Source organism: Asterias amurensis, chromosome 16 (genome assembly GCF_032118995.1).
Source record: "Asterias amurensis chromosome 16, ASM3211899v1".
Taxonomy (NCBI): domain Eukaryota; kingdom Metazoa; phylum Echinodermata; class Asteroidea; order Forcipulatida; family Asteriidae; genus Asterias; species Asterias amurensis.
Window position 1 is genome coordinate 14,309,246 of NC_092663.1, and position 18,370 is coordinate 14,327,615.

Consider the following 18,370-nt stretch of genomic DNA (forward strand, 5'->3'; position numbering starts at 1 on the left):
TCAAGCGCTTCTCCCCGCTTCTTTCAACGTTTCCAGCTTCCTGCGGTGTGCGCCGGACAATAAATCTACGCCTTTCGTTTTTTAATCAATTTCTCATTGTGCAATTTTTCGAGACTCGGAGAGTAGAAGGTAAAAAAGGTACTCAATAATAGACATCTGGCTTGAGGGCGATTATTGGATGAATATGGTTTTATTTATAAGCTTATCGAGTTACAGTCGCATGCGGATACACGTGCGTTTACCTGTGTAATTTGATCTCGCGTTTTGTGCTCTGCCGTTTTGAGGTAAAATGGAAGTGTAATAGTTGTGTTGGAAATACTTGATGTGTTCATGATATGGTGGTGAAAATCAATTGTTTTTCACTTTTTGTATTCACAAATACCTCTCACTAAGTATTGTTTGTCACGATCGTAAGTGACTCTAAGGTAACAAATACAAATTGCGTTCTGGCAGTTTTCTCTAATTCTTAATAATAACGTACCCCCCCCCACCCCATACAAAATGAAAAGAGATGAAAAAAATAGTTACTTTAAAGGGAGCTAACAAATATTTTAAGAAATTACCAAGAGTGTCAAGTGAGTGCCTTTAAGTTGTGTCATTGCAATACTCGATCAATCTCCCATACTCGATTGCCCGTGTTCACTCAAGCACACTCATGGCACAGTTAATATCCATCATTTACTTACGAAGAGATTTCCCACCCAAATCTCTTTATTTACTGAAGTGGCGTTTCGGTTGAGCGAAGCATCGGAGCGTAGAGAAAAAACGCGTCTACGTCGATACCAACAGACTGTAGACAAACTATTGGCCCATGAACTTCCCTCTTATATTGGGACTTTACAAAGGGCACCACAGCAAGTGCACTGGGCCAAATTTCATAGAGCTGCTAAGCACACAAATTTTGCCAAGCATAAAATGTCTTCCTTTGATAAAAACAGGATTACCAACCAAATTTCCACGTGATTTTCAGGATAAGCAAACAACAGCTAAATACCAGAAACAAGCAATATGCAACAAATAGAAGTTGGGTTGGTAATCCTGTTCATGCTAAGGAAATTGTTGTGCTTAGCAGCTCTATGAAATTGGGCCCAGGGCACCGAGGCAATTCCTGTGGGTGCCTTGTCTTATTTCTAGGCCTGGATGTGCGCAAAACGTTCCACATTGAAAACACAGGGTCAGGCGTGGGGTCATGTCCACTCATCCTTTAAGTTAAACTCATTTTGTGTCTGTATAGATTGTGCAGTTTTACATTACTTCAGAACAGCCCGGGCATGATCTTTTGAAACGATTTTCATAGAGCTTTTGGAAATAATTACGCTCGGGATCCAAGGTTTCGAAAAACGGGAATAGGTTAACAACAACTTTGTGCTTTGGATATTGTTCCCCTGTAATTAATATTCCCCAAAAGATACTATTTCTCAGCATGTATTATTGAGTTATGTTTAATTTTTACTAAATAGTTCAGAAAGTTACATCGGCGGAGACAAATTCTTGGAGGCGTGCTGTAGTTGAATCAAAATTATTCACTTGATTTCCTCTCTCTTTTCAAATTGTAAGACATATAGTTTCCCACTCGTATTTATTAATTCATATCTATAAATGTTGCATTTATTATTAAGTATTGAGAGTGATATTTCCACGGGCAAGCGTTTGGGAGGCGCGCTGATGTGTAAAATCCAAAATTAATCTTTTTTCAAATCGTCAGACATAATTTCCCACAACTCCATGTTGTTTTAATTAAGGTCATTAATTATCTAAACACATCTTTATGTTGTTTATTTACTACATCGATTGAAACATAACCAGACAGCGTTATTGGAAAGCCTTGGCAATCCCCAGGCTGCAAATGATATAGCATCCTTCTCCCAAAGACACATGCATTGCCCAAAGCACGTCTGGGAACTCGACACAGAGCGTAATTCGATTACTAGACCCCTTGAGATAAAGACTACTCGAGGCTGACTTTGCTTGTAACCACGCAGACTTAGTCTCCAATGTTAGTCTATCCTCGGGTCCCTAAATGGAAACCCAAAACGCAGAACAAAAACAATACTGTTATCAGTAAATCAATGTTTATTTAATTTACAGTAGTCTTGTACGAAATAAAAATATACCTACTGGCGGTTTTCACAACAGGTGAACTTCGAAGTCCCTATGCGAATGTTGGGGTGTATATAAGCAGATACTTAAAGCCAGTGGACACTATTGGTAATTGTCAAAGACAAGTCTTCACAGTTGGTGTATCTCAACATTATGCATTAAATAACCAACCTGTGAAAATTGAAGCTCAATCGGTCATCGAACTTGCGCGATACCAATGAAAGCAAAACAACACCCTTGTGTGCTTTCAGATGCTTGATTTCTATACCTCAAATTCTAGTGGTCTCGAAATCAAATTTGAGGAAAATTACTTCCTCGAACCACTACGTCACTTCAGAAGGAGCTGTTCATCACAATGAGTAATATTTCGAGTAATTACCAATAGTGTCCACTGCCTTTAAAAGCACTGAACACTATTGGTACTTAAAATAATTGTTAGCATAAAAACTTACTTGGCAACGAGCAACGGAGAGCAGTTCATAGTATAAAACATTGTGAGAAACGGCTCACTCTGAAGCTAACAAAGTTTTTGAGAAAGAAGTAATTTCTCGTTATGGAAAGGTTTGCGGAAACACCATGTTTTGACTATCTTTAGTTAGTTGGGTGGTTCTGAAAAGAACTGTTTGTTTCAACTTGACGTTTCGATCAGTGTGCTCTGATCGTCTTCTGGAGAAAAGTAACTTCTCATTAAAATAGTTTATTTGAATTCGAAACCTAAGCTGAGGTCTCGAATTCAAGCATCTGAAAGCAAAAAACTTGTGTAACACGGGTGTTTTTATTATGCCATTATTCTCTCGCAATTTCGACGACCAGTTCAGTTCAAATTTGTACAGTTTTTTTTATTTTATGCACATGTTGAGATACACCAAGTGAGAAGACTGGTCTTTGACAATTACCAAAGGCGTCCCACGCCTTTAATCATATTTTTTTTGTACATAGCGCTCACTGTTAATTCCCACTTCTAATTCGAAGGCCCAGAGGCCTAGAAGGGATTTTGGTTTGTATTCAGCTACGGCTTTATCTCTGTTTTGATAAAAGCTTCCAGCTAGAATATCACATGAGAAAACCAACTCGTTTCTTGAATCTTCTGAGATTTTGTTAGATGCTGCTTGGTTATGTTAGAGTTATCTGATACGGTGTTGTCGTTCCATCTGGTTTTACGCAATCCGGAGGGGGTAGAGTTTTCTTTTCTCTAAATAGATTAAACCGATGTTGCATAAATACTGGTAAGCCCCAATTGGGAAAACCAGCTTAAGGGCGATTGATGGATGATGTTTGATGTATATTTATACACTATTTACAATCAGTATGGGATATCATTGCGCAATGTGTGCCCAGATCTAAACAACAAATCTGGTGTTTTATTAAACAGCTTCAGAAAACTTGACATTCCCTCAACCTATATCATTGGACTAATCTCTGCTAGTATCCATTTAGTACCTAAATAATGTATAGATTATATCAGCGTCATTGAATAATCGTTTAACTCGAGAGTCATTTCGCCAGCGGGGGGGATGATATCTGACATCGCGAGAGTGATGTACAAGGATGATTTGTGTTTTGACTTGACGTATCACTCTTGGGGACGATGTCGTCTCTTAAACATGGGTGAGCAAAACACTTTTGCAAATGATGTTTTTGCCCTCACCGCGCAATCCTTCAAAAATAGTTTATCGTCAATTCTGAGTCAAGATGAAGAGGGAGATGTTTTCATCATTGGATACCGGGGACAGTGAGGTGATTGAATTGGGGAGAGGGTGAACGGGCATCGTTTTGTGACTTTTTCTTTTTTGTTGCCAATAAAGTTCATTTTTAACAAATACTGCACTCCCACGTGAGAGGCATGTGTATATGCATATAGAATTGGTCCCTTCTCTATGGTACAATGCTGTAGAGCAGAACAATATTATGGGATGTGTTTGATGGGACGTGTTTGTTTTGTTTGTTTGTTTGGCGAAGACTATTTCAAAAGCAACACTCCCTGTGTCATAGTTGTTGTGGTACTTGGGAGTTCGGGTAATTGAACTGAAGAGCGACTGAACGGCTGGAACGAAGAGCGGACATTATTTTGTGACTTTTTTCCCCATCAAAGTTCAGTTTGACAAAATATCGCATTCCCACGTGGGAGGCATGGACTGAAAGTGTACATCAACATGAGCCCGTGGGATGTTTTTTTGTTTGGCGAAGACAACTTCAAAGCAACACAACACTTGCCACAATTGCTGTGGTATTTTGTAAGTTGTTGCTGTCTACAGAGGCAGTTGTTTGTGTCCCAAGCATGTGTCCATCTTCCAGCTAGATATTTCTGAGATGTTGTCTTTCAGTTGTTTTCGTGTCCCGTACATGTTTTCGTGTCCCGTCATGCCGTCTACTTTAGCCGGGTCTTCCGCGTATGTGTCTTGGCTCGAAGGTGGTGTATCGTAAAGGTTACGTGCGCCCACAGGCTCAGCGCTCATCGTCTCAAATATCAAGAACGGACGAATAATTACGGCAAAACCTAGTGCTATAATTGCAAATAAAAGTCACTGCGTATACCTTCGAGGCCTTTATAGTATCCGAATGATATTAAAGAAGAGTCTTGTAAATGGCAAACCGCAAGAGAGACAGGGAACAAATACCGCAAGCTTGTGTGTGTGGAGAAGTTTGTAAAGTTTATGTAAGTAAAGTTTAGATTGGTTATAACCAACAGAGGATCACTGGTGATTTTCACAAACAGCTAAAACTTTAGTCTTATCTCGAGTCAGGACGAGTTACTCGTCCTAACTTGAGACTAGCCTTAACTTTGTGATAACTCCTAAAGAGTTCTATAGGACTAGTCCTAAGTTAGTACCATCTTTGTGAGCTCGACCCTTGTTCACATGGCAGCACGCTACAACATAAATATGGGGTGTAGAAATCGACGCAATGTGTGCTGACACATAATAGATACCAAAGAGAGTATATACAAAATTTACATCATCATAGGCTGGAAAAGTGTTGGCAGACACCTTTTTTTTAACATCCTCTGGTGAAAATGTTCATTCTTTTTTCGGTATAACTTGACAATACCAAAGCTGTAATTGTTAACACCCCTGTTTCTGTAGTGCGCACAGCAACTACGGTCACTTGTACAACATCAACATAATCAGGCAAGTTGATTTTAACATATACATGATTATTGGACTCGGATATGTACATTTGTCACATCTAAGCATTGTGTTCACGAAGGGTGTCGTGTGGTGTAGCTCTTTTATTTGCGTTTAACACCCCCACTCTGTGTGCCATTTACAATGTGTTGTAAGTGAATAACTTTGACAGTAGGTCTTCTCTGCTTTAAGTTAACACAAAGACACGATCTCGTGATAGGCGTAACTATGTATGGGCGAAGGGTGGGGGCGGGAGGGTACGGTCTCCCGTTAAGAATGTCAGTTCCACCAATTGTATTTTCAATTTGTAAAGCTGTTCTTCTATTTATAAGAATACGAGAGAATTGGTTTTTAATTTTCGTCCCCTGACACGAACATTAATTTCGTGAAATTGTTGATTCATTTTTCAAAAAATAGCCTACGGCACCTCAGCAAAGGTAGTGTTCTTAGAGAAGCTATCTACCACCATTATCTTTAAACCATGCAATTAGATAAATGTAGTCTGTGCTTGTGTTTTTTTGTGTCGTAAAAAGTACAAAACCCATTAAAAGATCCTTCTTGACATGTTAACATTTCTCACTCGGACTTTTGCGGCACTTTGTGACTTTTTTTATGTAGCCTACAACCGCATGTTGAATAGATCGCGGGCAACTATGAACTATGTCTTGTTTTTCTAACGCTGAATTGTAAGACTCTCATTTGAAGAACCCTTCAAGACGGGAGAGTGTTGGTTAGGGCTTGACCAACATCTTGTCAATTTCAGCGCAAACAACACCTCTTTTTCAGCAGGTGCGTTTAGTTTTGAGCTTTGGGGGTCGATGTGCCAACAAACGAGGTTGTCGCGTTTTGGGGCCACGGGCATGATGATGCGGTGTTATTTTTAGTCGCTTCTAATTGCTCCTGAAAAAACATACATTATGAAGTTATCAGAGGGACTGTGACTCTGGTTGACCGAGGTAGTCTCTGATAGGTTGACTCAGATTTAATACCGAGGTTGACTCTCAATTATTTAGGATTGACTATGATTGACAGATGTCGACTCTGAACTACTTTTAGGCCTACTCTGATTGACCGAAGTTGACTCTGATCTACTTAGATTCACTCTGATTGACCGAGGTGACTCTGAATTAATTGGATTTACCTTATATTCCTTATATTGACTCCTTGTTAACCGAGGTTTACTCTAAACTTTTAAGGGTCGACTCTGAATTACTAAGGTTGACTCAGATTGACCGAGGTTGATCCTGAATTACCAAGGTTGAATCAAATTGACCGAGGTAAGGTTGACTCTCGTATTAACAGAGGTCGAATCTGAATTACTTAGGGTCGACTCTGATTGACCGAGGTTGACCCTCTGATTGACTGTGGGTTGATTCTGATTTACTTAATATTGACTCCGATTAACCGGAGTTGACTCTGAACTAAATAGGTCGACTATGGTTGACCGAGGTTGACCCTCTGATTGACGGTAGGTTGACTCTAATTTGGTTAAGATTGACTCTGATTAACCGAAGTTGACTCTGTACTAAATAGGTCGCTTCTAATTGACCGATGTTGGCCCTCTGATTGATTGAGGTTGACCCTGTAACTGACGATAGGTTGACTCTGAATAACCGAAGTTGACACTAAATAAATTACCTAGGGTCGACTCTGATTGAACGAGGTTGGCCATCTGAATGACTGAGCTTGACTGCGATTGTTATTTCCATTTTGGTTACACAATACCTATTGGGATTTCCCGTGCTGTATGCACTCCTACACAATATTTGCCAAATATGTTAATTAATCAAAATGACAGTAATGGAAATCTACAGATGAAGTTGGATTATATTTACATGTGTACATTCGCCTCGTTTTTCATTATCTTAAAAGGTTTTCTTCCTTCTTACTGTCCCTCTCTCGGGAAGTAATGCTTGAGCCATGTTGAGAGCATGGAGTTGAGAGCAAACAATTTTATCCGAACCTTACCTTTTCTGTATCTACCTGCCGTCATACACGATGGAACTACCCTGTGAGGTTTGCTTGGAGATAGACGCTCCGGGCACGTTGCCTGTACGTGCCGGCGAGCCATCATAACAATTGTCGATGTTTGTGCTGTTTTTAATACAAGTACATGTATTGTGCTGCTAGCTGCTGTACATCCACGGGCAGCCACGCACTGTCTTGTATAATCTGAGCCTTGTTTCTCAAACACTCGATTTGCAAGCTATCCTCTGGTGCTGAAATTGGTGTCTCCTTTATCAACGCCCCGGTGTTGTGCTGTGTTGTTCTCCCCACTCGAGGGAAGCAGTGCGCTCTGCTATTCTTCCGGATGAAGCCGAACTGTGGCTCACATTAAAATCCTGGCCTTAATGTTTTCACGCAATGTGGAAAGATGTTCTCTCTATCTGGTATACGGTAGCACAGTCTCGGCTGCTAATATTCTACAATGGTTTCTCTGTTTTCTTTAGGTCTCTTGACACAGACACACGGGGGAAAATACACCTCCTCTCCCCGTGTCACAGTCCAGAGATCACGCTCAAGTCTGCTCCTGTCGGACTTTGCACCCTTCTTGAAAATTATGTCTTCTTGTAAATTTTCAATGTAGACACTGTTCTTATGTGTTTGATTTATGTAACATTCCTCTGGGTTTCTGTGTTTGATTTTCCAAGACGCAAGTCGCTAACCGAGTCTTCTTCCAAATCCGGTTTGTTGAGTCAATAACGGTTGTCGGTTTGGGAGGGTTGAAAATCAGCGCGGTGTTGCGAACAATGAACCACATTAAAACACACATACAAACCGTATGGTTTATAGCCTTTTGGTTGCACGACCTTAGATTTTCCCGGAGTGGAATCTAATTATACAGTAGACTTCTTTTCCTTCGGTTGGTAGATGCTGTTTCCTCTCTCACTTTAATCAAATCTATATATATATATATATATCCCTGGATTATCCGATGACCTCATGTAGGTTGTTTAGACGGTTTTATAGACTGCACTGGATGCTATTAGAAACCTTAGTACCATCTACTTCGCATCTGTTTCGCCTTCTTGTTGTCGCAGAGCAAACGATATTTGTGTTAAGAATGGGTTTGGCACTCCTCCAAAATAGCTACCCAACGTCTTCCAAATGGGTATAAGCAGTAATTCTTTAGCATCAAGCAGAAGTCTTAGTATCTGGTTAACGCATCACATTATACGATACCACCACTAGTTTATGGTGATATGTACGAACTGCTACGTTTGCCACTTTACACGAAATCAGCAAAAACTCCTGTCAAAATCGGCGATTCAAAACTCCCCCAAATGGCTCTAAGCAGTTCTCTATCGTCAGGCAGAAATCTCAGTTTGCGGTAACTGCAGCACAGATAGAAGATACCACCACTGTAGTAATGGTTAACATGAACGAACTATTACGTTAACCAAAAAGGTTAACACACAAGCCCCTATACACGAGATGCTTTTAGAAACCAGCGAAAAACTTTAGCATGGATAAAACAAATCGGAGAGTCTTGTAGAGTAAAAGTTTACAACAACTTCTGGTAGTGGTGGTGGTGGTAGGTACGCACGTATACCATTCTAAGAAACAGTCACTCACAACATCAGCTTATGTTACTCCTCGGGGAACGAAGAAATCTTAAATTCGCAGTGACGACTGTTTGCCAAAGTTGTGCGCGTCATCATCCAACCATCTCAAAGGTCCAACCGCACTTGTAAGGTTTACACGGGTGAAACCGTAGAGGCCAAACACTTCTGGTTCTGCGGGTCTTGGAAACCAATTCAAACAGCTTAGTATAACTCTATACTTAACATCAAAACACCTGTAAACATTTGAGGTATCTTATCTCAAATACCAGATATACAACTTCCAAGTGCAGTTTTAATGTCGCACAGGAGACTGTTTAGCGGCACCTCTGCGGCCAACTTGATATTGCTTATCTTCGGTTGGGTTACACTGAAGTCGTAAACACATGCTTTGCAGATTTGACAGAATTCTCTTACTGCGAGAATTTTTTTATTTCTTTTTACGCTTGGGAGAGAGCGAACGGGGAAACTAAAAACCGTTTATTGTTCGAAGGTTTTATGGGTGGTTCTGTCTGTCTTAGTGTTTTAAGAGTTTTCACCATACTGGTGAAACACTATCGCCACGGTTCTTCAAGTCATAGTGTCAATGGTTGTTTCATTCACGCGTCGGTGGGCAGAGACTATGTGACAAAACCATTAGAGGCGTCTCAGGTATAAAACTGATCCCCCCATCATTCGTAATTATTAACCGATAGGACCGCTGATGCGTGACACGTTGCCATGGGAACTGTCTTAAGCATCACCAAGGCGCGCCAGCAGGAGGAATGAAATTTCACACCTTCGCCTTAGACAGATCAAGTCTTTGACTTTCGCAAAACGCGGCGGGAGCCAGTCCTTGACTTTAATGGTATTCTTGGAAGACTTAGCTAGCATTATAAGAACTAACAAATTAATGAACGGTCTGCGAACAAACCAAACTGCATAATATTTCTAAATACATCAGTTTGGACAAAGGTCATAATAAAAATCATCCAGATGCTAAATTTAAGGGCAAATTGTAACTTTCATTTTTGGAAGCGTTCGATTGATGCGATATTTGCGTAATTTGATGATCGTGTAGGAATGATTTGCACACTTTTACGATATTGCAGGTTATTTTGCCCCTTACAAAATTTTACCCTATGTAAAACCCTACATGCAGAAGAACCATGTACTCGGGAGAGCTAGAAAACAAGAATGAATTAGTTTCTCATATATGTACAATGGCGCACCAGAAGTAATCTGCGCAATTTGACGATTGTGCGGGAATAGTTTGCACAAATTTACGGTCTTGCAATTGATTTCGCCCCTTTCAAAATGTTAGCCTGCTGAAAACCCTGCACTAGTATTATAAGGAACGTTTCAGAATTGGTTAGAAACAAAAATCGTGAAGATCACAGATTTACATAAAACTTACACGGTCTAATGATGATGATAGTTGAAAACATCCCTTGCAATATTTCTGTCTGAAATGTCATATTTGATGAGGAATAAATAATCTAATTTCGCGTTTTGAGTTTATCGCTCAGCGAGCGTTTTATTCATTTTTATTTTGGCATCGATGCAATGCAAAATTTGTAATCGGTTTTTCACTATTCTCTCGTGACCCAGATGGCCGATCGATCTCAAACTTCTACAGGTTTGTCAGTTTATGGTGGTTTACATAAAGTGCTTACACTGCCAGCAACTGTTTTGTTAGCAACAACCAATGATGTAATGTTCCGTTATTTAGGTACCCTGGAGAGCTAAAATACTATGAATACATTAATTTCTCATTATAAAAACAATGGCACACCGTTCCTCATTAGGCATTTAGTCAAACACTTGAAACATTGACGTGTGTGTTGTGCCCCAAAGATTTCCATTCAAAACACTCTCCGGTTTCCATGCACGACAGTTGTGTTCTTTTAAAAGCACAATCGATGTTTGGCACAAAAAAAATGCTAACTGTAAAAGGTTGCAATAATACTTAGACATGGGACTGTGTATACATTATATGACCATGATTTTTACTTGTGCGTTAACGTTGTATTACACTGCACATAATAAGGCACGCGTCTTGTATTATGGCTCGGTCATTATCGCAGAAAAATTATCATATCTTAAAGGAATGGTTTGAGTGTCAGTCTCTGTCAAATTAATACAGGGCAGTCAATTTGAACTGTCGCTTTACTATCGGGTGATAATGTTGTCAGTTGAAAGAAATGTGTGTATCAGTGGGCTTAGGTAAGAACCATGACGAGGAGATGGATATGTTTAGTTTTTTTCTTTTAGAGGTACGTTCACTTCAAATAGCTGGATGATCTCGAGGGGGGGGGGGGGGGTTGGGGGGGGGGGCTATACTGTTATATGACATAGAATATGACAATCGCCTCTATCTCGTTATCTTCCAAATATAAAATTTGGCATGTACAATGATTTTGGCACATTGGTATGGCATGGTATTATGTGTTGTCACGTATTTCGATATGTACCCCCCCCCCCCACCAGATACTTAGAGGAAGGTTACGTGAATGCTTTTAAAGAGTTAATTGTTAATGAATAACATTTAGTAATGTTAATGTTAATTTGAAAATTATGAAACTCGTCGACATAAAAGTTGATTTTTTTTTTTTTTCTTTTTTTTTGGGGGGGGGGGGACAAATTTAGTGATAAAATATTATGTACGTGATAGTAAAATTTACAGTAACATTTTATAGTTATTCGCACTCGGTGTATCCCAACATATGCATAAAATAACTAGTCTGAGGAAATCTGGCTCAATTGGTCATCGAAGTTGGAAGAGAGAATATTGAAAACGAAACACCCTTGTTACACAAGTTTGTGTGCTTTCAGATGCCTAAACAAGGCTACGTTTGAGTGAGAAATTACACCTTCCTCACAAAACTATAGTGACATAGCAGTCATACTTAAGTAATGTTTAAGTGATATACTTAAAATATTACAAGGTGAGGCAGTCATTGAATTATATGCAATGGGGAGGGGGGGGGGTGCTCTAATTGGAAAGCAATTCATTATAACGGCCTTTAGTGCAATCCACCATAACATACTCGGACCTCGCTCTAGACTTGATTCAAGTCCCATTCTCGTGCGAGAGGTCCCTATAACCACCCGCTGTCAAAATGTAGCTATGGTGGTGGCTGGATAGTTTTCTGATGTTAGGGGATTGGGACTTGAGTCAAAGTCTAACCTCGCTCAATCAGCAATTTCAGAACAATCCACAATTTCATAATCCGACCTTGCTCTAGACTTGATTCAAGTCCCGTTCTCTATACACGCCGTCAAAATGTAGCTATGGTGGTTGGGGTAGTTTTCGGATTTTAGGGGATTGGGACCGTGGGTCAAGTCTAACCTCTCGCTCAGGCAGGCAATCTCAACGCTGTGTTGGTTTTGGTTGAGGTTAAATTATTCATGATTGTATAAAACAAAAATGCAAATGAACGTTGGAAGTCGTGAATTAATCATGATGGAAATTGCAAATGACAGGTTGGAGTTGGGATGTATAGGCCTAAGTCAGTTATGTTTTCTCAACATCTGATTTATAGGCTGGTTAAGTTTGGCACTCAGATAAAGTGACAAGGTTTCTGAAATACGGGGCTTGCTTTTTATTTTTGATGATTGTCTTGTGAGAAGGTTTCAATCGATGACATTTGAATTCCACATTAAAAAAAATATATAATCCATCATGCATTAATAAAATTTGTATTCAACATTTTAAAACAGACATGCAACTTTTCAGCTGATCAGCCGGTTTCTTCTTTTTCTACTCAAAACAGTGCCGTAGCAAACTGAAAACACTGTACAAAAGTTAAGTGTGATCGGCTGTGTCCTCTCTTCTTCATTTATTCATTCAATGGTTTATTAACATTCTATTCAATTCTCTGCCAGCAGCAGAATTACATGAACAGTTACAAAGTTAAAAATTTTGGTGTAAAACATTAGTTGCAATAGAAATAGATCATCAGCTGTCTTAAGTTTTGCAGTTAGTTGTCCGGTTATAAGATAAGAATGAGGTTATTTCTCACTCAATTAAATACTCCAGGCCTGAAGTCTTTTAGGTAACTGGAAGCACTCAACTTTGTACAACACAGGTGTTTTTCTTCCATCTTCTCTTGCAATTCCAATGACCAATTGAGTCCAAATCTAAACAGATTTGTCATCTCGTATGCTTATGTTGGGACACAAAGTGAGAATACTTGTCTTTGACAATTACCGGAGGTGTCCAGTGTCTTTATAAGCATGCCAGGTTTGGTAACACTTTATAGTCTTTGAAGAAGCTGTACGCACTTTCTGAGTGGGTTATCAATTTAATGTGCCGTTGTTCTCAAAATGAGTGATATCGCAACTCGTGCCTTCCAATTCAGATGTATTATGTGCTCTTAAGTTTTGTCCGCGTAAAAGACTCAATGAGCATGCTGTTTACCGCATATTCCGCCATCAAGAAGTCGTAGCCTCTTTAACAAATCATCACCCTTTTATTCTCGCAAAAAAAAATAAGCACTTGTGTTTTCGAAGGCAGGATGTTTTGGCAAGTTATGCTGTGTAATGTTTGCTCACTCCCACTTGGCGCTAATTCATCTATTCTGTTGACGACCCTCCAGCAAACACGGCCATTGTCCCCCTGTCAACTCCTTGATGTACCCCCTCTTAACAATCTCATGTTGAGATAAGTCATTAACATCGGTGTCATAATACATGTACACAACGCCACAAACAGCCGGCCAAAAGTGTTCCCCAAGTACCGCTAAGCTCTTCTTGGATAAACCCCCGTGTATATAACCCCCTCCACCCCCGGTGATGGAAAGGCATTAAATGTACTGGGGTGGATTTCACAAAGGTAGTCCTAACTTAGGACTAGTCCTAGGCAATGCTAAGAGATAGGACCAGTCCTAAGTTAGGATGAGTTACTGGTCCTAACTTAGGACCAGTCCTATCTCTTATCATTGCTTAGGACTAGTCCTAAGTTAGGACTACCTTTGTGAAATCGACCCCTGGACATCTTTGAAACTGTCAAAGACCAGTATTTTCCACTTGGTGTATCCATGGTATACATATCCCAACATAAAAAATATGAAAAATCTGTGAACATTTGGACTCAATTAGTCACCGAAGTTGCAAAAGAATGATGACACAATAAACCTTGTTGCATAAATGTGTGTGCTTTCAGGTGCCTGATATTAAAAGGCTTAAGGCCTAAATTATTTTAAAACTAAATTGAGTAAGAAATTACCTGTTTTTCAAAAATTACGTTCTTTCTGAGGGAGCTTTAAGAAGAACCTATAAATAAACAGTAAACGTGCGGGTACAACCATGTGTAAATCTCTTAGGGTGAGTGTTGGCTCTGAAAAGAGCCGGTTGGGTCTCGACGTTTCGAACAGTATACTCTGCTCGTCTTCGGGAGAAATGAGGGAGCTGTTTCTCACAATGTTATATACTATCAAAAGCTCTCCATTACTCGTATAATATACACGAACTCGGCTTTTAGGCCAACACATACTTTAAGTAATACCAATAGGGTCCATACAGTGCCTTTAAGGCGAGAGAGGCACTCTGGCTTTATAATTTATTTCTACTATAGTTCATGGTGAGTGGGGGTAGGAGGAGTTTGGTGTGAGTAAGTGCCCGGTGGAGGAGGACATGGGGATTGTGCGTCTTCGGTACGTCCCAGAGGATGGGGACATTTTTTTACTGAAGACAAACAAGTGTTTTTTCTGTGTTCTCCAACCTCCTTTTTGTGAGATGTTGTGATGGTGCAATAGTATGCAAGTATGTAAGCTTCGTTTAAAAAAAAAAAAAAAAAAAAAAAAAACTTGGCATTTTCTCCTTGGTAAAGGGCACCATTATGAGGCAATTGTACATTTTTACTGGAGCATTTCAAGAGCACCAAGGCACTGACCAGGGGGCATGGAGGCAATCGTCTTTGTTGCCTCCTTGAAGAATCAGGCCTGAATGTGGATGTACCCGTAGATTTGCTATTGATGTGGATGAGACTTGGTTCGACTTGTAACCTTTTATAATTAACAGAATTCCATCTTTTCCTCTTGCCATTTTTTTCATGTCATACTTTCATTCAAAAAGTCACCGGTGTTTTACCAGTCATGGCCTCAAATTAAAAATGTAATAGCATCAAAATAACAAACAAATAACATAAAATAGACGTGGGTTAAAAAAAAAAACTGACCGTGCCACAACAACAACACAAACGACAACGACAACAACGACAATAGTAATGAAAAAAAAACACGAGAAAAAAACAAACAAACAAACAAAAAACGACAACGACAACACAAAACAAGCAAACGACACTAAACAAAAACAAAACCAACCCAGGACAGTTTAATGTATGCGTTTGCAACTGATAAATTCGCCGTGCAAAATAATGATCTGGAAGTTTGTAACAGTGTTAAATGTGTGTACAATCTATGATTTCTCTTTATTGGTGTGAATTTTGATGAATTTCATTTTTAAAACGATTCTTCTCGGGGTTTGCAAATCTGTCTTCAGGGGTGAATGAAATGGAGGGCAGACAGAGGAGTTCATTGAACGGGTGACAGACCCTTATACACCGGCTGCCTGCTACGTGTGTTAAAGGCACTCCAGAAACTATTGGTTACTCAAAATAACTGTTGTCATACAAATTTACCTGGTAAACGAGCAATGGAGAGAGAGAGCTGTAGATGGTTTAATATAAAACAATGTGAGAAACGGCTCCCTCTGAAGTAACGTAGTTTTTGAGAAAGAAGTAATGTCTCACTAAAATATTTAATTGAGTTTGAGCCCTCATCAGCTGAGGTCTTGAATTAAAGCATCTGAAAAAACACAACCTGCGGGTGTTTTTTCTTCGATTATTCTCTCGTATTTTCGATGACCAATTGAGTTCAAATTTCCACAGGTTTTTAATTTTATGTATATTTGTTAAGATACACCAAGTAGGAATACTGGTATTTGACAATTACCAAAGGTGTCCAATGCTTTTAAGAAGATGCGAAGACAAGTGATGGTTTCCACACGCGGTTGCAAACACTCGCCTTTAAATTTGACGTTTGGTAATTAATCGTAAAATTAATGGCATCGCAACTTAAGAGCATGTTGGGATACACCAAGTGAGAATAAGTCTTTGACAATAATTACCAAAAGTGTCCATGCCTTTAAAGTCTGTGCCCCCGCACCGTCAAACCAATCATTTTACTGAGGGAGGCACGTCAGCAATCAGACGGAAAAACTACAGATTATTGAAACTAAATTGATTTGATTGATGGATTTACATCAGCCCGCTCAGTGCGTAACATAGACGTACACGTGACGAGACGTGCGTAACAGAGACGTATACGTGACGAGACGTGATTGAACTTTTGCACTTTGTTTTTTTTTTCCCGGAAAATTTCGGATTTTTTTCGGAATTTCTTACTAAATCATAATTGCTATGTAAAGTTCTTGTTAATGTAGTGTATTCTGCTCTAGTCATGTTTACGTGGTTCAACCCACATGTCCTTACGGACTGTCATGGTGGGGTTACCCTGTTTCAGTAGAAGTTGGTTGCACCGTGGCCCTGATTACAGTTGTTTTGGGTTGACTTGTGATAGTCGATTTCACATTATTAAAATGGCAATTAAAATTCAATATATATATTGTATTTGTCCATCATTGAAAGCACTGTACAGGTTTGGTAATGGTCAAAGACCAGTGTTCTCACTTGGTGTATCACATCATAACCATAAAATCACAAGCCTGTGAAAATTTGGGCTCAATTGGTCATCGAAGTTGCGAGAAAAAGATGAAAGAAAAAACACCCTTGTTGGACGAATTTGTGTGCTTTCAGATAGAAATAAAATACTTCTAGCCAGAACTCTTTCAATATTTTAGTGAGAAATTACCTCTTTCTCAAAAACTACGTTACTTCAGAGCGAGCCGTTTCCCACAATGTTTTATACTATCACCAGCTCTCCAACGCTCGTTACCAAGACATTGTTTAAGTTAATATTTGTTTTGAGTAATTACCAAACGTGAACCTTCCCTTTAAACAGATAAAACGGGAAAATTTACATGTCAAACATTGATGAGAAATATCAAATAATAATAATGATTTTATGGTCTATTTTACGGTAATTTTTGTTTCACCATCATCAAATTGTATTAATTGAATAGAATCGACCTACATGAATAATAGACTTTCCGAGAAAGACTCTGCTAGGTCGAAACGTCAGGTTGTTTTTTGTTTACATTTTGAATCCAGGACTTTTGGTTTTGACCTTGTGAACCGGCGCCCTTGAATGGAATTCGTTTTAAGATAATTTGTGCGGCTTTATAAGTGTTGTTTATTTTTTATTTATTACAACCATAGCCCATTTTTGTTACCTTTTTTTCCTCGAATAATATAAGGTGCTGTGAAGTTTAATTATTACAAAAAGTTTTCGATCCCCAGTAATTCCCACCATGTTTTCGGATATTATTTGTACCACTAGTTTTCGGTCATTTATGATTTGAATCCAAATAACACATGGGGTTTTAAACTTATAGCTGATGTACTTGTATAACATGTACAAACATCACTAACATAGCGTAAGCTTACATATCACATTTGACATTTCCCTTGCATTGTCAAGTTTGATATCTCAATACCTCTCACTGTTTTTTTTTCAAAATAAATGACGGCTAAATTGTTTACCTTGTGAGACCGGAAGACTTTGTCTCCGCACACCTGTCTCCCGCGGGGTTTCCTTCGCCTTCCACACGGCATCAAATCGCCGGGGTGAGTACCCTACCGAGATGTCCTCCGTGTGGCCGAGTGCAATGATCGCATGCCTGAACTCGGGGTCAACCAAGAAGGCCTGAGAGTCCGAGTTTCGCCTTGGCTTGGTGGCGGGGTTGCTACTGGACTTTGCCGTGAGACAGTCCGTCGGACTGGTCACACGAGGTGGCGTGCAACACAGCCCCGGACCCCGGGTATCCCCCTTAGGTAGTGTGTTCATACCAGGGACGTCATCTATGACGTCATAAGTAAACGGGGGAGTGTGAAAGGAGGCATCGTCCCCATCGCTGCTCCCGAAGGAGTAACCACGGGTTTTGTTCATGGCGTTGTTGTTGTCCCGATTACCCGTTGGGGAAGTCCCCTTTTCTTGAGTCTTATTCGCGTCTTCGGACTGGGTGATTTGGATCTCGGGAGTTGCCATTGATATAAACACGGCCTTCTGTTGTTCTCTTATGGGTGGAGTGTCCGATCCCCTTTATACAGGTGTCTTGTACAGGCTGAAGAAATACTTCCAAGGGGGCAAAAACCCTGTCTAGTCTTCTGAGAGCTTTGTAAAGACAGGCAAGATGAAGAGTGTCTTAAATGGTGATGGATGATATCCGTTTCAGAGCACAAAGTCAGCGCACAAAAGAAAGAACAAAACGGAGAATAATCCTCCTCCCCCGCTACCGTTTTACTTCTTCTCTTTCACTCATGGAAAACTCCGGTCCCAGAGAGCTCGATTGCAATATATCTCCAAGAAAAGATGAAGCATATGGATCACCGTCTTGGCAGCATAGGGGTATCGATGGATGAGACGAGGCGGTCACCAAGCACAGAGCACTTACCTCATCACATCAAATGTTGAATTTGAG

The 18,370-nt window shown here is 39.8% G+C and overlaps 1 protein-coding gene across 2 annotated transcripts in view; it reads right to left on the reverse strand.

The window, feature by feature from the left end:
* LOC139948913 (serine-enriched protein-like) overlaps positions 1 to 17,937 on the reverse strand; it is a 30,645-nt gene extending 12,708 nt beyond the window's left edge. The window contains exon 1 of one of the 2 annotated variants that reach the window (XM_071947275.1): positions 17,433 to 17,937. In XM_071947275.1, coding sequence (XP_071803376.1) covers positions 17,433 to 17,937 — 505 coding nt within the window. Of the gene's footprint in view, positions 1 to 7,193; positions 8,708 to 17,432 lie in introns of those variants that run through there. The other variant, XM_071947276.1, reaches the window with a different exon arrangement.
* Between the last annotated feature and the right edge of the window lie 433 nt (positions 17,938 to 18,370).